The sequence below is a fragment of the Mus pahari genome, chromosome 23, assembly GCF_900095145.1.
Source record: "Mus pahari chromosome 23, PAHARI_EIJ_v1.1, whole genome shotgun sequence".
Taxonomy (NCBI): domain Eukaryota; kingdom Metazoa; phylum Chordata; class Mammalia; order Rodentia; family Muridae; genus Mus; species Mus pahari.
Genome location: NC_034612.1, coordinates 31,694,769 through 31,720,220, shown reverse-complemented (window position 1 = coordinate 31,720,220; position 25,452 = coordinate 31,694,769). Strand labels below are relative to the sequence as shown.

Genomic DNA, 25,452 nt, shown 5'->3' with positions numbered 1-25,452 from the left:
CATCGACTGTGATTGTCCAAATGTAACTGTACAAAAAAGAATTGAAGAAACCACTACCATCCCAATATACACACATGCACACATATACACAAATACTTACACTTACCCCCATCCCACCACTCACACACATACATACTCATATATCCCCACACCTCCCACAAACACTTACTCACACACATACACACGCGCCAATCACAAACTCACACTCTCACACATACACAAAAACTCCCACACATATACATTTAGACACATTCTCTCTCTCTCTCACACACACACACTCATATACCCACAATCACAAATACAACCATGCACAAACTCACACTGCCCCCCTCTTGCACGCGCGCGCGCACACACACACACACACTCTCACAGCCATACAAAGAGTACATGCAAACATGCTTCTCCTAGAAGTAAAATCTTCTGCCTGCTTCTGGAAATAGTAACACCATCCTGCCAGATCTGCCTGGGTTTTTCTCCATCTCTTAAATCCCACATCCAATCCAAAAGGAAATCCTGACTATTCTATTCTTTCACTATCCTGATATTTGACACTTCTCCCTACCTCTACCCAAACCCACACAAGCCCATGTTATTTCAAATTGAAAGCTGGGCTTCTGAATAAATGAGCAAAACCACCTGAAGCCATGGGAGAAATGATCAAAAGCACGAGGCGAGCTCATCAAGTAACTCGAACAGGAGACTCAGCTTGACGAGAGGCGAGCGTGGGCTCTGGAGTCAGAGCCAGGCCTCCGTCCTGCTGCCGCGGCCTGTCAGCTGCATGCCCCAGGGTGAGTTAGTATCTCTAAACTTCAGTTCTGATAGCTGTAAGTGGAGCTAATTATAAGTGCCCCAGAAGGCAATTCTGAGGATTACAGAAGATATGTTTCAAGTAGGTCCTCAATAAATAATAGCTGCTAGGATTATTAATAGGCTATTTAACTAATTCTTCAAGTTTGGAAACATTAGGGTTACTGTATCTTTTTAAGAGAAAAAAAAAATCCACTTTGTTAGAAGCCCAAAGGTCAGCTTTTAAAGGTTATAAGATAATGTTATAAAGAGACAGAGGCTTGTAGCCCCCACAGAAAAGGTCTCCAGGAAGGGACCTCCCATGCCAAGGCTGAAAGCCACTGCAAGTTCTTGACCTGTGCTTGGTTTCGTGCTGCACTTTAGGTTGAATTCTCTAGATGTTAGACGCAGCCCTGGAGCAGATTGGATGCCCCCTGAATTCCCTGTTCAGCCACCTGGGTCAGAAGTGGAAGTTTCTTAGGAGCAGTGTATCTTGGAACGGTGTATAAACTGTTGGGGAATGGCATGCATGCACTGATTTATGACATCTCACACAGCAGGCACTCAGAAAATGTGGGGCGGTGATGAGGTGGAACATACAAAACTAAAGGACCTTGTAAGAGTGTAAATATTCATAATCAGCCCCGTATACAATGCTGCCAAGACCAGGGGGTTATCTATAGTTTTATGCTTATAAACTGACTATTTGTTTGATGGGACACTGCATTAGGACTTTAATCACTCCATCATTTTATCAGCTCATTAGGAATTCAATAGTCTTTAGCATGAATCTGGAAGTGAAAAAAGAAGCCATGAAATTACGAGTTATTTCAGTGTAGAAATCAAGAGTTATTTTCAACGGGCGCCCTGTTGTACTTTGAATGAAGGTTGCCTCACGAGCATATCCAGTTCACACGGTCGATGTGTGAGCCAACATGTATTTATTTGCTACCAAGCGAATGAAAACGATCCTGACACCATGCACTCCCAGCCCCGGGTATTCCGAGCTCCATGCCTGAGAAGAAGCCCAATGCTGCAGCCTGCTCTCTGAACCACGCTGCTCTCAGTACCCCAGCGTTCCTCCCACCTTCTCCTGCCTCCCGTGATCCTCCCGTGCTCCACGCTGGTCCTCCCAGATCATTTATATCACACTTTATCTCAGCTGCTTTCTGCTCAGCAGAATGGTCTCCCACAGCGATGAGATATCGATCCTTCCTCTTTGTTTCACCCAGTCCCAAGAGACGTCTGTTATGATTGGAATCAATATGAAGGTGAATATCCAAAAAACTTCAGATACAGAAAAAAGGCTTAGCAGTCATGCCATTGAAAAGAATTGGTTTTTTTCTTTCTACAAGAATTCTGAAGTGTGTTTGTTGCATCTATTTCTACTTTCTCCTATTTCTGACTGACAAAATAGAAACATTTGGTAAGCAGGCCCATGCAGGGTTCAGGTGTCAAGAGTGGGATAACAGGTCCATTGGGTTTATACAGGGAGGTCCACGGAGCTCTGCTAAGGAAGAAAGTGGGTATATAGCCCATAGTTAACTCCCACAATTGCATCTGAAACCCACCCAGCAAATAGCTCACACACATCCCTTCCAAACCAAACCTAGAACCTTTCCCCTTGTGCATTCTGACCTATGAGCCAAGCACATGGCAGCAAATGTTTGGCTTTTACCTCAAGCACATAGCACTGTTCCATGATTCTTTTTGAAAATTTTTATTTTTGGAGTTTTTGTTGTTGCAATATTATCTTTCAATTCTATTCCAAGGCGCCCACTTAAGTAATACATAGCAAGGACTGGGAGGTCAAATCAGTGAGTAAGATAACCGCCTCACAAGAGTGAGGGCCGGAGTTCAGATCCCGGGACCAATGCAAAGCTGGGCACAGAAGCATGTGCTTGCAATCCCAGAGATTTGTTCTGCGACAGGATATGGAGATAGCCTACGGGCTAGCCTGGTGTACATGGAGGCAAAAAACAGACTCTGTCTCAAACAAGGTGGATGGAGAGGATCAGCAGGGTTATCCTCTGCTCTCCACACACGCTCCCTCAGGATGAAGGAAAGACTACGAGGCCAGTGTTCTTCTGAATCACTAAAAGCTCCAAGTGGAGAAAACTGGCCGGGCATTCAACACAGATCTTGAATGTGGGGCACGCAGGAAAGTCCTTGAGACAGGCCTTAACCGCGTGATTAGCAATAGATGGGTGAGCCCCTAATTGGACAAAAGGAAATAAAACTGTCATGGAAGAATGAAAGGATAAGGAGAAATAAGCAGTCATTAGCACTTTATCGTCACAGAAAGCAGTATCGGATGTGAGGCTCAAGGGAAAGCAGAGGGGGACCCCACAGCTGCGTAAGTAAACACCAGGCCTGGGTAAATGAGGCAACACACAGCTTGGGGGTGTCAGCAGTGAGGTGTATTCAAAACCAGAGAGAATGGACTTCAGGGTAGAGAGGAGATCTTAGGTTCAGGATGTAACAGGCCAAAAGCAACCCCACAAGGCTCCTTGCTTAAAAGGCTTGAAAACAGGCAAGCCGGTCGTCAGGCAGCTGCTCATTAGGGAGGCTTCCAGCCACCAGCCACTTAGCCACCGCTCCCTTACCAAGAGCACGGTACAGGCACGTGCAATGAACTACATCTGCCTTAGGAGCAACTTACATTCTGCTGCTGGGAATAATCTTGTGTCCTTCTCTAAACCACGTCACTTGCGGTCGGGGGCAGCTGACGATAGGCATTAAGTTGAGAAGTGCCGCGTGCCCTTGAGAAACTGTTTTCCTCTGGTCTGTATCCATGAAGTTCCCCATATCTGGAGAGAAAAATTAGACTTTTAAGTTCGAGAGCATGCTATTTTTTGAGGGGGAGTAGGGGTCAGAGAGGGAAATAGCTGTACTTTACAGTGAAGTTGGTGCCGCCACCGCGCTTAATAAGGTGACGAGTGAGAGTGAACTGCAGTGCTGACAAGTGCGGATGCCACTGTGAGAAAGAGGCACATTGGCTGAGTGGTGTGCCTCTAAAGCAGCCGTGGGGCCCTCATCAGCAAGGCCACCAGCCTTTGTCACACTGCAGTAATATAATGGCTGCTCACAGTTGACTGTAACACTAAAGAAAAAAGATTTTGGAAGGCATCCCCGGCCCCATGAAGCAGTTTTTACAGAGCTGCAGTGCAACACCCCGGACACCCTGCAGGTACCCCTTCTTGCCTGGACCTCCTCATTTCAGGGGACACTGTCTCCACTCACATGGCTTTGGAAATCAATGTGTCCCAACCCTTAGGGAGCTCACAGAGAATTCCCCTGCCTGCCCTTACACTGATGACATAGCATGGGGCAATTATTGTTTTACTGATTAAAACAACTAAAAAAATGAGGACCCAGCCACCAGGGCTCCCTTTTAAACTGGGAACCTAAAATATTAAAACAATTTCTATGTTGTGATCGAATACAGTTCATGTATACAGATATTTCCACACTATGGTTTTGTGTGTAGCAATGTGTGTGTGTGTTCCCATGGATATGCAAATATGTATGTGTAGGGTGAAAAAGCACACACGAGTGTGTATGTATGTCCACATAGAGGCCAGAGGATGATCTTGTATATGTCTTGATCAGTCCCCATGTGCTGTTTGAGATATTGTCCATCACTGGACTAGAGGTGGAGAATTGGCTGGATGGGTGGCCAGCAAGCCACAGAGGTCTTCCTCTAACTACCTACCCAGTGCTATGCTTGGCGCTGGCTTTATATGTGGGCACTGCGATCCAAACTTGATTTCTTGTGGTCGTGGAACAAGCACTTTAATGACTGAGTAATCCTTTAGCCGCTGTATATTCATCAATTTACCCATCCATCCATTTATCCATCCATCCATCCATCCATTCCCTTTTTTCTTTTCCTTTCTTTTTTCTTTGATGCAGAGTCTCCCTGTGTAACCCTGGCTGGCCTAGATACCACTATGTAAATTAGAAATTACAGAGATCTGTCTTCTAAATAATGGGATTAAAGGTGTGTGCCAACCACGCCTGTCCGCCATGTATTATTAACTGCATCTTATTTTTAGATTTTTCTATGAAAGAATGCTATCATCTGTAGTGTTATCATTAAAAGCTATTTTCTATGTGACAGGACACACTAAGAAAGCACAAATGGAAGAGCTATGTACCACTGGGGAAAACACCCTTGCCTATGTGAATGCAAAGGAAGACCACACACACTGTCAGAATGAGAGACAGAGGGTGAGACCAAGGGCACGGACAACTACATGAAGCCCAAACTTCATAAGTATGATGTAGTATGCTACAATCAATTCCAGGCTCTTAACTTACTCAAATATGGTTTGGGTATTGATCCACATTCTATTTATTATGTTTTCAATTTTTCTATTGAATAAAAAGTTCTGAATTATTCTGTAGATAAATTTGGCAGTGGCTTCATCTTCAACAAACCAGAAAGATTGATGCCTCCCTTGAGGCTTAAATAATAGCTAAACATGTATAGTATGGGGACCTCCCTCTGTCATATCAGTGATTATGATAGGAGAGTAAGATAGTTTCATATTACTATATGCTAACATAAAGCTATGGATCATAAGTAGGGTTAAAATTAGAAAGAGCAATCTTGGAACAACCGGAATAGGAGAGACACACTACACTGTGGCCTCAAGCCTGGGGCATCATCTAATGTAAAATTTCAGAATGTTTTTACTTATTTTTAAACAAGACCTTTTGGTAGTATTTGTAACTACACTGAAGCAGAGAGTCCACTGGACAGATACTCTTCTTCCAAGACTTTCTATAACAGGGAGGGAGCAGTGCACAGGCCAGGGCTCCTGCCCCTAAAGACTACATGAGAGTCAAGGTCTCTGCCCTTTGATGGTGCCTGCTTTTAAAACTTTTGTTCTTCAAAATGGATCTGCTGGATAAGGAATAGATCACTACAGCATTCATGACACCCAGGGCATGACTATCAAATCTACTGAGCAGCAAAATTACTTCAAAACAGGGAAGAAGCCAGGGAATCTGACTTCAGTTTGGTTCAACTTTTCATTCTAAACATATTTTAATCCCTATACCCACAGGCCAATGGAAATTGGTTTATACAGAGCACCTGTCTTACTCCCCCTCCTTACCCTACAGGCTTGGGAAACCCTAAATATTTTCAGCTGGAAAAAAAGCAATGCCTCACCTGGGTCCCCAAGTTTGGTTTTAGATTTTAAAAATTCTATCTATCTATCTATCTATCTATCTATCTATCTATCTATCTATCTATCTATCTATCTATCATCTATCTATCTACCTATCTATCTATCATCTATCTACCTATCTATCTATCTATCATCTATCTATCTATCAATCAATCTATCTATCATCTATCTATCTATCTATCTATCTAACTATCTATCTATGTGTTTATGTGTGTGTTTATATGTGTATTTGTGAGCATGTACCACAGGATGTGTGTAATCATGGTCATGTGAAGGTCAGAGGTCAACTTTCAGGAATTTGTTTCTCATTTCACCATGTGGGTCCTGCAGATGAACTCAAGAGATCATCAGGTTTAGTGACAAGGGTCTTTACATACTGAGATATTTTGCTAGCCCTATTTCCAATTTTAGCTATAATCCTAAATTATTAATTATTTTCATTCATTCATTCATTCATTCATTCATTCATTAATAAGCAGTGTCTCACTGGTTGCTCTATCTGGCATTAAATTCACTATGTAGCCAAGAATCATCTTGAACTCTTGATCTTCCTGCCTCTACTGCCAAGTTTGGTGCTATGGTTAGAACACAAGGCACTGTCCAAGCTAGGCAAGCATTCTACCAATTGAATTAACATGCCCAGCCTGTATCCCACATCTCTTTTAGAGGAACCAGGGACAAGTATCAATTGCTGCAACAGGGAGCTCTTTCCCACAGCTGCTGCAACTCTATTCATCGCTTAAGGCCCTTGCTCACCCCACACACTTACATGCTACTTGAATTTCTGATTTTCTCTGCAAGAGAGCTCCCATCCTGTTCCGCACCACACAGCGGTAAAACCCAGCATCTAGCTTCTGCAAGGAGGGGATGATATACCTGCAAAATACCAAAAAGAAGTGTCAGTGGTCAAGCCTAGAAAGAGCAAGGGCATCCATTCCATGAGATGCTCAAGTAGTCTGTTTCTGTGGTACTGAAGACATACCCAAGCCCTCCCCTAAAGGGACTACTGAGTTTACTTCACCCATACCCCAAATTTGCAGATTTTTACATGGAGTCAGACCTCAATCTGTGCCCTGTGTCAGCCCAGAGTTGTGAATGAATTAGGTTTTACTATGCTGTTCGGGTTGGAATATGTAATGACCCCAAAGGCTCACTTGTTTGAACACTTAGTCCCCAATAAGTGGTTCTAGTTCAAAAGTTTGAGCAACCTTTAGAAGATGCAAATTCACTGGAGAAAGCCAGTCACTGGGGAGTCAGGCCTTGAGGTTTTACAGCAGGCCCCACTTGCTATTTACTTTACTTTTGGACTGTCAATGCAACGTGACTGCCTCAAGCTCCTGACGCCATACCTTCTCTGTCACGTCAGACTGTATCGCCCAGAACTGTGAGCCAAAAGACACTTTCCCTCCTGGGCAGCTTTTTGTCAGGTCTGAGAATGTTAAGTAACTCATGGTCATTGCAGTTAAAGAAGACTTGTCAGTGTAAGAAAATAACTTATTCTCATGCTGTGAAATCTGAGAGTTATTATAACTCTTTCACACAAAGCCTGGGTCACTCTGTACCGAAGACCACTGCCACCTTCAGGAGGAGCTGTGACCGTCCAAAGGCAAAGTGGGCTGAGGACCAGGACAGCCCTATCTCCACCCCAGTGCGATGTCCCTTAGTATAATGAGTGCTCCTCTACTTCTCTTTCTTTCTGTGCCTGACACTGAGAGTAACTTTGTCTTCTCAGGTGACAGACGAAGTCTCGGATGTAATCATTTCCCTTGAGTTATATCGACTGATTCTAGTTTCCATTCCTGGGACTGCAATAATCGCTCACACCCCACACCTCTAAAGGCCTCATTAGCAGTTCACAGGTCAGTGAGACACACGGTTTCTATGACAGTCCTGCTGTAAGCATAACAGCAGTTTCTAAAGTCGGGGTATTTGAAACCTGTAAGCAAGCTGGGGTATAGTTAAAGACCACTGTCGAGAATCCAACAGCTCCTGAGCCCAGACCTGAGGTGGATCATAGACCATGATCACAAACAAACTGAGAAAAAAAAACTTGGTGCAAACCATCTCTCTGATAAAGGGTTAATATCCAAAATACACAAGGAATTCCCTAAAACTGAGAAGGCACAAAACGGAAGAAATCTAAAAAAGAAGGAAAATGGCCAAGGGGTTTACAAGAAGGTACTCAAGCAATCCCAACCACACTAAGACAGCTCCACCCAGCACCCAAGAAACCTAAGAATAAAGAACAAACCAAGCTGAGGAGGGAGAGAAAGGGACAGCTTTGTCCAGTGCTGCTGGGCATGTAAATGGAGACACTACTACAGAATAGAGTATTCTTTGCAAAATGAAAACTGGAACTATTATAGATACCATTTCTCTGTGAAATGGAAACTGTGATGGTTTGCATATGCTTTGCCAAGGGAGTGGCACTATTAAGTGTAGCCTTCTCTTGGAGTAGGCATGACCTTGTTGGATTAGGTGTGTTACTGTGGGTGTGGACTTTAATACCCTTGCTCTAGTTGCCTGGAAGCAAGTCTTCTCTTAGCTGCTTTCAGAACAAGATGTAGAACTCTCAACTCCTGCAGCCATGGCCATGCCTGCCTGGATGCTGCCATGCTCCTGCCTTGATGATAACGGACTGAACCTCTGAACCCGTAAGCCAGCCCCAATTAAATGTTGTCCTATAAGAGTTACTTTGGTCATGGAGTCTCTTCACAGTAGTTAAAGTCTAAGACAGGAACTGAAATTAAAGATATGAAAACACTGAAGTCCATGTTCACTGATGGTCTATACCACACAAGCTTTAGAGAAAACCCAAGAATCTGTGAGCACAGGAACGGATGAAACACAGTATATGCACAAAAGAAAACTATGTAGCCTGAAACCAAGAAAGCCAGGTTTCCCCCTAAGAACATGAATGACACTATGCTCGCTGAAAGAAGCCAGTCAAAGGAGTAACAGCGTGTAATGGTGACAGCAGAGTAGGTAGAGTGGGGGAGAAAGCCACACCAAAGAAAACCAATTTTTGTTATATAAAGAGAAAAGTCATGCAAGGCATAGCGTACACAGCTAGTAATATGGTATTGTACATTTAAGGTTGACCAAGAGACCGTCTAGGCATTCTTTTAAAATGTTTTAAATTATGTTTATCATTAACATGGGTAGGCATGATATGTGGAGGTTATGCATGCCACAGTGCACATATGCAGGTCAAAGGATAACTCTGTGGAATCGATTCTTCCCTTCTACCTTTCCCTGGGTTTCAGTGATTGATTTCAGGCCAAAAAGCTTGCATGGCAAGAACCTTTACCTGCTGAGCCATCTTGCCAGCCTGATATGTTCTTCTTACATAACAATACTGCTGAAAGGACAGGGTTGCAAGGGATGAAGAGGCAGTTGTCACGGTGATGTGAGAGCATGTACTTATCCCTAACTCATTGGGGTATGTGCACTACACAAAGACAGCGTGTTATATGCCTACTGTATCATATTAAAGTACATCATGTGGACTGAGGAGATGGCTTAGCATTACAAGTATGAAGACCTGAGTTCACATCCCCAAGGATGTGAGGCTGTGTATTGTTACACATACCTATAACACTAATGCTAAGCATGCTGTGCATGCAGGAGGACCTGTGGTCACATCCCCAGAACTCCCCAAAAAGGCTGTGGATAGCTGCATTCACCTGTAATCCCAGGGTTGATAAGAGCAGAGGCAAGAAGGTTTCTACGGCTTTCTGGCCACAAATGTCAATCCATAGTCACTGGGAGATCCTGTCTCAAGCCCTGAGGAGGACATGATGGAGTAATGGAGCAGAACACCTGCGTCATACCCTGGCCTCTGTGTATACTCACATTTGTACATACACTAAACTAAATAACATAAAATGAGATATATGAGTTGGGGCTATAGCTCAGTGGTGCTCACTTATCAAGTCTAAGGTCCTAACCAAAAGGGTTAAGTAAATACAACATAAAAGTATGCTCACACTGTAACAGAACAAAGAACATCACCATCTCTGAATGAAGAAATAAAGAGTAAGACTTGAGGCCTGGGTCCCTTTCACTGGGTCCCCGGGAAGGGGTGGGTCATAAAGAGGGGATCTTGAGTATACACAAACTCCCTAACATCTGAAAATCGTGGTGGAGTGCTCCCTTAACAGGAGTGATGTTCTGGCTGGGGCTGTCTATCTTCTGGTTACAAAGGAAAGTCAGAACAACCTTAAAACAACTCAGGGAAAAGACAAAGTGTTAGTGAGTTCTATTTGCTCAGTACCAAGTAGACCTAGATACATTGATATTCAACTAATCGTTCATCTTTTTTATTCAAGTATGTCCAATTAGTCACCCAGGAGAAGGAACCCAGAGGAATGATTTTAAGTGAACGAAACCCTTAGACAATGCGGGCAATTCAGCAGTGAGCAAATATTAATCACAGTGAGCCTCCCTCTGATAACCTTGCGGTGGTCCTGTGGCAGGACTCATAAAATCTTTTATGATAAGAAAAAATATTGCTGAGCATTAATCTTAAAAAACTCTGTTCTATTATGAGGAACAGTTCATCCCAAACAAAATTAATTAGTGAAGACAATCAGAATAATACCAAACCAGGCACAAAGAGTCAATGCCGTGTATTTAAATTACAAATCAGACTGGAAGGCTGCATGCTTTGATTGTTGTGTACTGTGATTACAGGGACGAGGGTTCTGAGATCAGGTTAAAGCAAAATCAACAGAAGTTCTTTAGAGGAGCTTGAGGACAGGTCATTGCAGCACTGGAAAGCCACAAGGACAATTTGATCATGGCGACATAACCACGCTTACATAATTGTTACCCGTTCTACTTTTTTCTCTTTTTAAGTATCCTGCATAGATGTAAAATTCTTATGAATTTCTACAATAATCTTATATGCTAATGCACAAAAATAGCATTGCTTTCAAACAACAGGAAGAGGCAGATAGCAAACTGAGTATTAGGCATATGCTGCTGTGTGCTGTCGCCGAGGATAATGTCGCACCAGGGGAAAATATACAAAAGCGTTGTGAAGTCCCCCACCTCTTACCGGAATTCCTGCACAAATTATGTTCACCTAACAGATGGGAGTGTTCATTGTAAGCCCACTGTTTATAAACACACATTTTTAAGCAGGGAACGTTTCCTGGCTCATTATAGGAAGGTATGATAAAATCGTGGTACCATATGTTGCTCAAACACAAGCATCTCTTGCTCCTACTCTGGACAACACTGAGCCAGTGTGTGAATGTACAACACCAAAGGGGGTTCGGGTAGAGCAACACAGAACTCTTCAGGACATCAGAGCACCAGATCCCACCAAGGCCAGGTCAGCTGGGGACATACACCAGCCATCAATGATACAGCTTAAACCTCCTTTAGAACTACTCAAGGCTTTCTCTAGAAAGCATCTTCAGATCCATCCCCACCCAACAGTAAATTGTAAACTAGGCCAGGACGGAAAATTGACACAAAGTCTGCCCACGATCTCAACCGTACTCTAATAACATGTCTCAGAGAAGAAAAGACCACACTGGCTAATACTAGGCTCACTCCAGGGCACAGAGATATCACATGGCCAAGTCAGCACTGCTGTTGGGGGCTGGTGCTGCTTTAGAACTGGCCTAAGATCTGACAGGTGAGGTGAGAAACCAGACAGAGGCTGGACAGGATGGCGACCAGACATGACAGTTGTGGTGAGACAGTGTGAATACAACATGGGGTGCAGCGCTGTGTTTGTGGAACATGATGGTGAGGGGACCTGGAAGTGATGGGGTACAGCAATGGTAGGATTTCAAAATGGCAGAGACATGGTGGTGGAAATGATGGTGGTAGAGACAAGGCAGAAGAAGGGATAGGACACTGGTGAAGATATAACTGTGGTAGTGGGACATGCATGGCTGCAGTGGGACATGGCAGTGGTGAGACACAGCAGCACCTGGAGAAGCAGAACAAGAGAGTATTTGATGGCCACTGGGGCAGTAGCTCAGATCAGGGTGTTCACTGTGAGTCCCTCAGTGGACTGGCTTCTGGCATGACTATGGTTCTGGGGGCAGGCTGGTCATTTCACTACACTCTGCCTAGTTTCCAGTGGCCCCAAATTCTATGGATGCTCCATTATTTGTTCAAAAGCACAACTCACCTGAGATCGCAATAATAGTTTGTCTTTGGGATTTGACTCTGCTCAGAATCAACTCCAAATATAACCAAAACAACTAAGAGGGAAGATTAAAACAAAAACGAATCGACAATGACCATGGCTTCCTGCTGAACTACCAATGATTGTTCATTGAGAGAAAGTTAAAAAAACAAAACAAAACAAAAAACAAACAAACAAAAATCCATTGGGTAGGAGCATGCCTAGGACAAATTAGACTGCTAAATGGATTTTTTTTCTAGAAAAGAACTATTATATCTCTAGAAATGAATTTTAAAATATGAATTACGTCTGCTTGGCAGACATTCCCAATAAGAAGATACTAGGACCAAAAATATTCATCAGGGTAACAAAACCATACCTCCAGAACAAAGTCAGATCTACATATCTCTTGATAGTCAGGAATTATACAAGTAATTCTGGGTGGGGATGTAGCTCAGTTCATGGAAGGCCTGCCTAGCAGGTACAGAGTCATGTGCTTGATCCCAAGCACCACATAAACCAGGTAGGGTACCATACCCTATAATTCATGAATTTGGGCTGGGGAATGTAAGCAGAAAGATCAGGAGTTTAAGTCATCCTTGGCTACATAGGAGATCCCAGTTATCCTGGCCTAAGAACTCTGCCAACCAACCAGCCAACCAACCAATCAAGTACTACTGCTAATAATGATGATAAGAAAATTAAAATTTAGGGCTAGAGATGTAGTGATTTAGTACTTGCCTAGCATGTATGAGACTCTAGAAAAATTTGAAAAAGAAAACATTAAGGAAATGGACTAATGGGGTGGGAGAACCCCTAAGGGGTAGGGGAGGCTTCCCTTTATCCATAGGGTAGATTCAATCCACAGAACCACACAAAAGGTCTATCTACAAGCATAATTTTATGCTAGTATGATATCTATTTTACATGAATAACTGCCAGGTTTTATAAGCTTTTATGACTTAGACAAAAGTTCTTACCTTTATAGTTAAAAAGAGGGGGGTTAGGGAAATACACAGTAAAAGCCATCACCTCATTTTGGGAAGGTTAGATGCTAATTATGTTTTCAATTTTATTTTTATAAATTTCCTGTATTAAACTTTAAAAAACAATAATCCAAAGTGGAATGAATCTGTAGCTGACTGTTTCCTCAAGCAAAATAATGATGAAAAAATCTAGTGTGGAATTTGATTAAAAAAAAAAATAGATGCACAGTTTTGAAGGTGTGCCTGACTGACAGGTCATACACACTGGGCAAGGTCAAGGTTATGACCTTAGAAGAGTTAAATCATCAGTATGAAGTTAAAGTGGATAGAACAGGGAAGAAGGAATCCCTGTTCCATCAGGAACATTGTATTTGCCAAAATTACCGTGCGTGTGAGTGTGTGTGTGTGTGTGTGTGTGTGATATTTGGTTATTTAAAAATGATTTTAAATGAGGAAGAAAGAGCGATGCCTGTGGGTCTGGGCCACATGTAACGAGGAGGTAGTAGTTGCATTAGGGTTCAATCTGGATGTATAAAGCTTCCAGAGACTCACGGGATGCCAAGGTCCCACAAGAGTCTCACAATAGCCACTATGAATGACTATGCTTAGCCTTTATCCCAACACTGACCAAAGCCAACCCAAATTTTAAGAGTTTCTGTTGAGATATTCCCAAGTCTCTCAGGACCTTGTGATTTTTTTCTTTTTACCAACATAAGCAATATTTTGAAGGCTGCCCATTCTTTCTTTGTCTAATCAGGGGCAGAAAGGTGAAAATCTACATTTCATGAAGCATGAGCATGTGACAGGAGCCAGTCTGTTGGATCTAACCTTATTAGGATTAGACACTCTAAAGTCAGTAAGAGCTGAATGTCAGAAAACCTTTGGGAAAGAGGGCATTGATTTTTTTTTTTTTTTATGAACAAAATCTTTTATTCCACCTCTGATTACTTAATTCTTTATGATGTGAGATTCTCTCTAGACATAAAAAAAAATGGGGACCATAATACCAAGAATTAAAGTATGAAGACAAACGTTACTCTCTACCCAGTTAAAAATATCCATACAGAGCCACAATGAAAAAGGAGCCTAAACTGTAAGCACTATAACAAGCTCCAGAGAATTAGGAACACACAGTTAAAAGCTTCTTCATTTGGAAGTACTTGTCACCAATGAATGACATTAGGTTGGGTTGTCCTTCTGGCTAGGGCTTTTCACTTAGATTCCACAACGATCCTAAGACAGAAGACCCAAGAGAGATTAATTATCTACATCCAAATAATCTCCTATAAGAACTTTAAGAAGACACACATCAATTCTGTTTAAGAAACTCTCCAGGAACAAGCTTGTCCACTCTGACTACATAGCCAAGGAAAGGACATCAGACTGAAGTCAGAAACCAATATGCACAGTACACAGCTCTGTGGGATCAACATGCAGACTGGCCATGCCTCGGTAATATTAAAGATCGAGGCTACACGTCTTGGCACAAGTTACACTATACAAGCCTGGAAGCTCAATGTGGGTCACGTTTACTTGAAATAAGAAGGCAACTGCCCATCCACTTTTAAATTCCCAAGTTCATTACCCCATCCTTCTAGACAAAATGATAGTTAACTTGATGCCTCAGAAACGAGGGGTCCATTTTCCAATGTCAGGATTCACAAATACAGACTTATGATAAAGAAGAAAGTTGAAGGCCTATCAAAAGTTTTATAACCATCTATATATTGGGTACTAGAAACCAATTAAGTGATGTGGCGTGAAACTACAAGGGATTCTATTTTACCTAAAACTCATAGCTCTCATGGCTTTGAGCCCAAATGACATCTGTTTTTGTAACTGAGTCAGTTCCCAGCGCAGGCCTCCTGGAGTATAAACCATCAGAAGAGAATTAACATGAGCCAAGATTAGGAATAACTAGGAGCTGATTCTTTGCAGGAAGATGCAGGTGAGGGTCACGTTCAGTTTAAACAGTTGATGCAAACCACCTTGCTTCTTCTAAGAAGGAAATGCTCAGATACACCTTTACTTGTTGGCTCACAGATTGAGAAATAGTGGATTAAAAACAACATGTGTACAGATGCTCCTCTTGGCTCAGTGAAGGATTTTAATTGTGAGGTGTGCCTCAAGATGTCAAGCCTAAGGAATATGGACAAGAGACCAGTCTGTAAATAATGATATTTTAAAACTAATTGAATAAAAGCATGTTTAAAAGTTGTCTTCAGACACAAGGACACAACATTCTGCCCAATGGCCAGATTCTCTTATTTCTCTCAATATTTGAAGTTTTCAGTGTAAATATTTTACACATCACTTGTCAGATTTATCCCTAAATATTTCAGTGTTTGTGACTATTTTTATTTGTTCTCTGTGTTATGTATTATAGATAAGTATGACTTATCTAAAACATGTAGGATATAAATGAATCTATATATAACTGATTTTTACATATTTATCTTCTATTCAGTACCATCGCTGAACTCACTATACAGGTACTCAATGCTGTTTGAAAATGAAAGCAGTCTTCTTTTCGTTTGCAATGCAGATAACTTATTTTTCTTGCCTTATTGAATTGGCTAGTAAGTCTACTATTACAATTTGATGCCTTGTAACTTTGTGGCTCTTATTCAAATTAGGAAAAACTAACCGTCGTTTCTTTTACTATTTCTCTTGCCCCTTCTTTGGCTCTAGTTATCCATATACTTGTTCTTGTTGCTCTCTGGTGCTCACTTAATTGTTTCTTGGATACGCTTTTTATGTTTATACTTCTACTGACATATGCATGAGCTTACTAATATTTACTTCTGAGCATTCTAATCTTCTTCAAATGCCATTTTACCTTTAGTGTTTGTCTTACTTTGATTATCAACAACATGGTCGTGGTCTTAGAGTCTTCCTCTGCTACTTTGTGTCAGCTTTTACATGGCTTCAATCTTTTTCTCCTCACTTCAAATCATCCTTTCTGCCTCTTTGCAAGCTCAATAAACTGGTTAGATTTTAGCCACTGCAGAGTTTAGGTGGTTGAGCCCTAGTGAAGATACTCAGAAGTAACTCACACAAACCTTTTCAAGCATTGCTTTTTACTGTAGCTAGGTGGGACAGAACGTATCTCATTTAAGACTGATAAATTTGCGCTGAGGATAGGATGCACCCCCCTGTGTGAACACAGGGAACCACTAGCTGTCGCCCTGGTAATTCTGTACCTGGTCTTGAGTAGCTGCTTCATGCTAGTGCGCTCTGCCTGACTACCCTGCTAAAGCTCAAAGGAGCCATGCAGTTTCCAGAAATATTTCTCCACACATTCCTTTGCATCTTCTGCTCTTGAGAAATCTAGAGTTTCTATCGGCCTCTTGCCCTGCCCTGAGATCTAGCTTAGTGAAGAGACACCACCTGGGTTCTCAATTTTTTATGCCTTTGCTTGGAAATTCTATGAAGGCAGACATGGTGGGCAGTTACATGGTTCCCCTTGTTTGTAGCCTACCTCTTAGGGATCCCCATCTTCCACTAAGACCTGGCATCTTAAAAACAATTTCACTACAAGTGTGTAGGTTCAATCCCATAACTCGCTCTTAGCCCAGTGTGACAGACAGGGTTAGTGAGACCAGACATGAGAGAAGTCTTTGTCCCGGCATATTCTTGATGTTGTTTTCCTTTTGAAAACGTGTTTGATATCTGATGATGATAGAGATAGTTGCTGTGGGTAAGGCTCCTCAGGGGCTCTCCAGCAATCTCAAAGAGTCAAGTAGAGCCTTTAGGTTCTAGCCCAAAGTTATGCCTTCTTGAGTGGGAAACTCCAGATATCGAAAAGCAATTTCTGCTGTGTGAAGTGATAAATGGGAGCTGTGCCATGGGTATTAGGAAAATGCCCACAGAAATAACTCTTACAAGAGAATTATCAGAGCCAAATAATTCTAAGCACCAAGGCTCCTTTCTCAGTGACTTTTAAGCCACACAAATTGATGGGATGGCTAAACACCTGGGTCTGGGGAATACATGGGTCACTAACATTCTGGAAACAGAGGAACTCACAATAGCCTTCCTGGGATTCTGCAAGATCCTTGTAAGCAGTATTTTTGGCTCTGTGGTGGCCTATTCCTATTGTCATCCAGATAAGACCTAGAACCACCTAGGTAAGGAGCGTCTGAGCATGCCAGCTAGGGAGTCTATTGTAGGTTGGCCTGATGCTGCTTGTATCTGGTTGTCCCAAAGATGAGAGAATCTGCACGTAGAACCCAGTGACACTGTGTGACTTTGATCTCAAATTATTTTTAATAAGTGAATTGAGATGCTGACAGTCAATAGCTGGGCAAAAGATATATAAGAAGGGTTTAGGGTTACTGGGCTTGAGGGTCAGAGGAGAACTAGGAGGGGAAGAAGAAGGCGAAGGAGGAGGAGGAAGCCACCAATGCATTAGAGTCAAGAAAACATGACCCTGAGGGCTGGCCAATGGGATTTAAGAACAGCCCAGATGAAGCATAGTAAATAATAACTCAGGGTTATAGATAGGAAGTAGATTCTAATAGCATAGAGGGTAGGCATCTGCCCAGCTCTTGCTCTGTTTAAGGCTTATTATAAATATAAAGGTTAAGTGTGTCTTTTATCTGGGAACTAAATGGTCAATGGTGGGGTAGGAACCCCGGGTCAGGGTTAAACATTCATACAACCTTCTCTAGATTAGCTTAGTTTCTGGGAATGTCTGTTGGGGATTTTCTTGATTACTTTCACTGAGACAGGAATGTACTCTGAGTGTGGGCAGCACCACCCCTAGGCTGAGGTCCTGTTGTAACTAAGAAGGAGAAAGCAAGCTGAGCACCAGCATTCTGCTCTCTGTTGTTTGAATGCATATACAGCATGAGTGGCCGCCTCCCTTGCTGCCGCCATGTCTTCTCCACGATGGACTGAACCCACACCCTGGGAGCCAAAACAGCTGCTTCCTGAGGTTCTTTTGTGGGTTGTTTCAATCACAGCAACGGCAGAAGTAACTAATGTGACTCTTTGCTTTTAAAGGGAGAAGGCCATGGAAGGAATGGCTTGGCTGACGGGAAGGAGACCTGGGAGACACTTAACTATAAATTCAGAAGGAGGAAACCACATGCTGATAAACAACACAGTGTGGGTTTTAGCATCACTAGACAGCTCCCACTTCAGAGAAGGCACTCAGCAGCATCCTGGCCACAGAGACTCAACGGTGATGTCATCCGAATGCACTGTAACTAGTGAGATGAGATGCAGACTGATCAGACCTGCTTGTAAGGCCTGAGGCTCCTAAGGGGTCTAAAAGCACACACTCCTTCTCAAAGCTAGTCCGGTGTTTGCCACTGTCTGGCACCTGCCACTGTTAGATGCCAAAGCTGTCGTTATCATGGCACTTCCCAATGGACAAAACGTCACTAGAGTTTCTTATAAAAACCATCTTGGGTTGAGGACATAGCTTGGTGGTAGAGGGCTTCCCTGCCATGTTCCCAGTGTGGATCATCAGTACTGTAAGCAAATGCTGTATTGATAATAGTTTTACTAAAAGACTGGGCTAAATTAACACAGTCATTGGGAAGGTGGAGGCATTTCGGAAGCTCAGCTTTCCTGGGTAGCAGCCTCCGGGAAGCCTCTTGCTACGCCCTTCTCTGCACTCTTCTTCATGTGGGTTTTATAAATCTCCTATAAAAGTTATCCCTAGGAATTTAATACTTTTTATTGATACAGTGAAGTTTCCTTGTCTTTTTTATCAAACAGGAGAAAATAGCTTCTCCCTATTTTAACTGGAATAATAATAAAAAATATAACCATCCATCAAGTTTCTGTTGTTGTTGTGGCACAGAATTGAACTATGGAGATGCATCTCCTAGGAAAATGACGAAATTTTTAGACTATCCAATTATTCCCACTGTTATAATAGGCATACTGTGCAAGCATTAAGAAATTCTCCACACATGGGGATGCATCCACTTGGAATATAAATATTAAAGGCTTTTTTCTCAGTGCAGACCAGAACTCACAGATGTTTCCTGTAAAAATTGTATGCAAATCCACCTCAGATGCCTGTGCAAACTTAGCTTAATTACTGAACTGCTGTTGCTATGCCATGCCCTCACCTGTGCCAAAAAGGCGGGGCAAGTATTAACTTGAACCGAAACATCTAAAATTCACGGAAATCCACAAGCATCTGGTAATAGAGGACACAGAGAAAAGACTATTCTTAGTGCCAGGAAAGGTGAAATTACACGATTATCTCCTTACAGTGTTAGCATTTCCCTGACTGACACCAGGGGAGGGAGAAATTGGTGCTCACTCACAGGCAAGGCAGTTATCATTTCATCCTTGTTTTTCAATTTGAGACTTACAAAGGTCTCGTGAAGGTTAACACAAGACAGCTGAAGGTGTTCTAGGGAGGAGGCAGATGAAAGAGTAATTTGAAAAAAAATAGTATGCGATTTTTAAGCAGCTTTTACATCTGGGCAAATTGATGACAAAATACAATGGATTCTTGATAACTCATCTCAGAATCTGAAGACCTCAGTGAACGGAATGCAATTCATCACTTCCACCGCAAGCCATGGTTGCTCCAGAAGAATGCGTGTCTCCTCATTGTGCTCGCAGAGACGGCAGCGAGGCGGCTGCCTTATTTTAATGGTCCATGTATAATGAGCCGCTACCTTGGTCTTGCTTCAATACAACCACCACGGTTTTGTCTTCTTGCAGATTATCACCACATATTTCAAACGAATAGGTAAATTTCGCTACTGGAAAGAGCAATGAAGAACGAAATAAAACTTAAACAATACACCTTTCCACATACTTTTAGGTTAACATGATGTTTAAGGGGTTGCATGTAGAAAAATAGCCTGGGGTACATTTGGACTTTAAGAGTAAAAAGCAGTGGAGATGGCTCAGTTGGCACAATGACTTGGTGTGACCTGAGTGCAATCCTCAGAACTCCTGTCAAAAATCCAGGTGTGAGGGTACACACTCCAATCCCTCAGAACTCATCTCAAAACTCCAGCAGATTGGCATTGGTGTTCTGCTAGAAGATGTGGTGGTGCACGCTTGTAATCTGAGCACTGGGGGAGGGGCAGACAGGCATGACTGGAGGCCCTGCCAGCCACCCTGCCTAGCCTGATGGTAAATTCCACATCCCAGTGAGAGACCTTGGCACAAGGGAAGGAAAGGAAAGGATGTAAAGTGGGAGAGTGTCTGGGGAGGACAGCTGAGGTTGTCCATGTGCATAGACAATCTCTCTCTCTCTCTCTCTCTCTCTCTCTCTCTCTCTCTCTCTCACACACACACACACACACACACACACACACACTACTATACAACTGTCTCGAACAGGATGCTCATAATGATATAATGCCCATCTCACTCAGGTTCAACATCTATCTTTTCCCCTCTCCCCAAGGTGGAGACTCACAGAAGACTCCTAAGCAGTGGTTCTTGCCCTTCTTAATGCTGTGCCCCTTTAATACAATTCCTCATGTCATAGTGACCCCCAACCATAAAATTATTTTGTTGCTTTTTTATAACTGTGGTTTTGTTACTGATATGAGTTGCAATGTAATTATATCATATGAAGGATATCTGATGTGACTCCCAAAGGAGTCACAGGTTGAGAACCACTGCACTAAAGGGAGTTATGAATCTTCCTTCTCTGAGGAGAAAGAGATCACTGATCAGGCACGGGGAAAAGATCATCATGGTGCCCAGACCAAGAGTGTAGCCTGGACAGCTCCTTTCTAGGTAGCCACATCAGGTGCCCAGCTTTGAAGGCCTCCTGCCATACACCATCCACCTTCCTGATCTCCATATAAGGAGCAAAGCTTTGGGGGCACCGCTGCTTACTTTCTGGGACACACTGAATATGTGATATGGTTTTTATTAGCACCCACTGGCATGGGATTTATTATACCATTTTACAGATGAGAAGACTAGGACAAAATAGTTAACTTCTCCAACAATACTGAGCAAGCAAGATGGGAACCTGAAGTTTCCAGACTTCAAGCCATGTCTGTCCAAGCTCATCACTCACCTACAGTTCTCATTTCTAAGTTCTCTGTTTTCTGTGCCTTGTCTGTTTTTAGATTTTTGGGTTTTGGGTTTGTTTGTTTTTGTTTGGTTGGTTTTTTTGTTTGTTTGTTTTTGTTTTTAGTTTTATACCAGTAAGCCAACCCCCATAACATCACAGTAACACTGAGGAATACTGCCAGGAATTACTGGATGGTCAAATGTATGTCAGGAAATGGGGTATTTTACACAGTAGAGTCAATGCTTCTATACCACTCATGAGATATGATTGGTCCTGTGATGGTTCCTAATGGCTGTAAACTTTACAGGGTCAGGAATCACTCCAGAGATACATATCTAAGTAAGTCTGGGAGGGAGATTCTAGTTGGGTTCATTAAGTGGGAAAACCCGTGCTGGCTGTGGGTAGCCCCATTCCATTGCCTGGGCTCCTGGGAAGAATAAAAAGAAGAGAGTAGGCAGAGCCCCAGTGGTCAGAGTCTTGGCTTCCTCATTGAGAACACATGTCTGCACCTCCAAGGTGGGCTATGCTCTCAAACTGAGGACCAAAATAAGCCCTCATTTCCCTGAAGTTGTTTTCTTGCAACTAGGAAATAATGAACCAGGCAGTTCTTGTAAATCTTTCCAGCAGGGTATACAGCCAACCTGCTCAAGGTCACGGAATCATACAGGAGTTGGAACTGGGGTTCCAACCTAGAAATGTTGTATTGGTGTGTGCTCTAGATTGCTGTGATAAATTGATCCCCACAAAGAAGGTAACTAGGGGTGTGACTATACTACAGAAAGTCAAAAGCTCTACTTGTTAAAGGGTAAGCACATGGCAGGAACAGGCATAGGGTGGAAAGGAAGAGAGGAGCCAGATGCACAGAGGGGGTGAGAGCTGGAGAGGTGGAGCATGCAGCTGCTCCCTAGGACTGGTCTGGAGACCAAGGCAGCTGGCTTTCAATGGGCTGCCATGACCAGAAAGCAGGGGTTTTATAGGAAAACTTATAACCACACACGTGGAAGTGGAACACTTCAAATAACACATCCAACATACACACATGCGCACACACATACACACATATATTACACACACATGCACACACACAGTGAGAGCGAGAGAGAGAGAGAGGAGAGAGAGAGAGAGAGAGAGAGAGAGAGAGATGAAAGAGAAAAAGGGAGAAAGAAAGAAAGATTCAGACAGACAGACAGACAGACAATTGAGGCAAACTGAGCACAGGCTATGCATCACATATTACAACTTGTGAGGTAGACGAGGGGTGAGCTGGTTGAGCTGACACTCTCTATAGTCAATTCCTTCTTAAGTCATGAAAGCAATACGATTTTGATTACTTTGGGGCTTCATGACTTGCTGACTTTTGAACCCCATCATGTTCAAAAGCAAAGCACCCAGCAGGACAGTCCTTAGGGAATGGTGACTACAGAAGCCAAGCTGCAGGTACTCCCAGGTGCTATTAGCAAGAACCTGAGCTACAAAGACAGGAATCCATCACGTCCAAAAAGGAAGCAAACAAGCCCTGATATGTAGGGACCAAAAGAGAATGAGCAATAATCTATCCAACTGGAGAACAACAACAACAAAATTATCTGAATTAGCAAACAGCTCTGCTATGTTCTTAAGTATAAATGGACTTGACTCACAGAGAGAGAGGGGAGGAAGGGAGAATGACTGACTGCATTCAAAAACCAGATCCAGGGGCAGATAAGATGGTTCAGTGGTTAAAAGCACTTGTTGCTCTTGTACAGGACCCGTGTTTGATCCCCAGTACCCACAAGGTGGCTCATAAACATGCTGATTCCGGTTCCAAGAGATTCAACACTCTCTTCTGACCTTTTAGTCACTAGGTCCGTATGTGGTACACGAACATGCAGGCAAGGCATCCACACACAATAAATAAGTATGTCTTTTTTTTAAAAAAAAAAAAGAAGAAGAAGAAAGAAATCGATCCATAGGCTGGAGATATGGTACTGGTGCTCTTCCAGAGCACATGGTTAGATTGCCAGCACCCACATGGTGGCTCACAAGTGTCTGTAACTCCAGTCCCAGAGTATCCGATGCCCTCTTCTGGTAACCACAGGTACAGGGCATGCATGCAGTGCACAGACATCCATGTAACAAAATACTGATAAATATAGAAAAAAATTCAAGTGAAAAAAATTCTAAATTACATCAAATTGTCTGTTGTTTCCAGACAAGGAACAAAAGACAAGGACAGAGGCAATGTATCAAACTAACGGGAGACAAAAGTCACACAGCATGTCTGTTCCAGCATTGATAAAGTTGACTGCAAGCAGAAGCTAGTCAAAACACATAAAGGGCTGGGGAGAAGGCTCAGGCTGAGCTAGACAAACAACACTGACCCAACTCTGAGCTCCAGCACCCAAGGAAATGGCTAAGCACAGCCGCATGCAAGCGCCTGTAACTGCAGTGCTGCTGGGAAAATGGACACGGGGAGTTTGCTAGGGTTTGCTGGTTTACTTGGGGGACCCCATTTTAAGGGAACACAGTAGAGAATGACACCTCCTCTGCCTCCTACTTCAATACACTTAGGCACATGTGTCTGTACACATGTGTACAAACACATATAACATATACACAGTTATATGCATAGTCATACATATACAGTTATATACATAGTCATACATACATGTAATATACAAATAAAGACAGAAGGCCATAACATATTAGTAAAGAACACAATTCAGCAAGAGGATACAACAGTTTCTCTCTCTCTTTCTCTCTCTCTCTCTCTCTCTCTCTCTCTAGATATTTTCTTTATTTACATTTCAAATGCTATCCTGAAAGTTCCCTATACCCTCCCCCTGCCCTGCTCCCCTACCTACCCACTCCCACTTCTTGGCCCTAGCATTCCCCTGTACGGGGGCATATAAAGTTTGCAAGACCTAGGGGCCTCTCTTCCCAATGATGGCCGACTAGGCCATCTTCTGCTACATATGCAGCTAGAGACACGAGCTCTGGGGGTACTGGTTAGTTCATATTGTTGTTCCATCTATAGGGTTGCAGACCCCTTCAGCACCTTGGGTACTTTCTCTAGCTCCTCCATTGGGGGCCCTGTGTTCCATCCTATAGATGACTGTGAGCATCCACTTCTGTATTTGCCAGGCACTTGCATAGCCTCATATGAGACAGCCATATCAGTGTCCCTTCAGAAAAATCTTGCTGGCGTATGCAATAGTGTCTGGGTTTGGTGGCTGATGATGGGATGGATCCTGGGGTTGGGTCATCTCTGGATAGTCCATCCTTTCATCTTAGCTCCAAACTTTGTCTCTGTAACTCCTTTCATGGGTATTTTGTTCCCTATTCTAAGGAGGAATGACTTATTCACATGTTGGTCATCCTTCTTCTTGGTTTTCTTACATTTTGCAAATTGTACCTTAGGTATTCTAAGTTTCTGGGCTAATATCCGCTTATCAGTGAGTGCATATCTAGTGACTTCTTTTGTGATTAGGTTACCTCACTCAGGATGATATTCTCCAGATACATCTATTTGTCTAAGAATTTCATAAATTCACTGTTTTTAATAGCTGAGTAAGTACTCCATTGTGTAAATGTACCACATTTTCTGTATCCATTCCTCTGTTGAGGGACATCTGGGTTCTTTCCAGCTTCTGGCTATTGTAAATAGGGCAGTTATGAACATAGTGGAGCATGTGTCCTTATTACCAGTTGGAACATCTTCTGGGTATATACCTAGAAGAGGTATTGTTGGATCTTCCAGTAGTACTATGTCTAGTTTTAAGAGGAAATGCCAGACTGACTTCTAGAGTGATTGTACAAGCTTGCAATCCCACCAGCAATGGAGGAGTGTTCCTCTTTCTCCACATCCTCGCCAGCATCTGTTATCATCTGAATTTTTGATCTTAGCCATTCTGACTGGTGTGAGGTGAAATCTCAGGGTTGTTTTGATTTTCATTTCCTTGATGATTAAGGATGTTGAACATTTTTTCAAGTGCTTCTTAGCCCTTTGATACTCCTCAGTTGAGAATTCTTTGTTTAGCTCTGTACCCCATTTTTTAATGGGGTTATTTGAATTTTTGGAGTTCAGCTTCTTGAGCTCTTTGCATATATTGGACATTAGTCCCCTATAAGATTTAGGATTGGTAAAAATTCTTTCCCAATCGGTTGGTGGCCTGTCTTGTTGACAGTGTCTTTTGCCTTACAGAAGCTTTGCAATTTTATGAGGTCCCATTTGTCAATTCTTGATTTTACAGCACCAGCCATTGCTGTTCTGTTTAGAAATTTTTCCTCTGTGCCCATAACTGCGAAGCTTTTCCCCACTTTCTCCTCTAT

The 25,452-nt window shown here is 42.7% G+C and overlaps 1 protein-coding gene across 1 annotated transcript in view; it reads right to left on the bottom strand.

Moving 5' to 3' along the window:
- Sdk1 (sidekick cell adhesion molecule 1) overlaps nt 1-25,452 on the bottom strand; it is a 953,795-nt gene that overhangs the window by 582,095 nt on the left and 346,248 nt on the right. Inside the window, exons 3-4 of the mRNA XM_021222746.2 lie at nt 6,757-6,863; nt 3,449-3,596 (exon numbers count right to left, since the gene is read on the bottom strand). Of these exons, the coding sequence (XP_021078405.1) occupies nt 3,449-3,596; nt 6,757-6,863 (255 nt within the window). The remainder of the gene's footprint in view (nt 1-3,448; nt 3,597-6,756; nt 6,864-25,452) is intronic.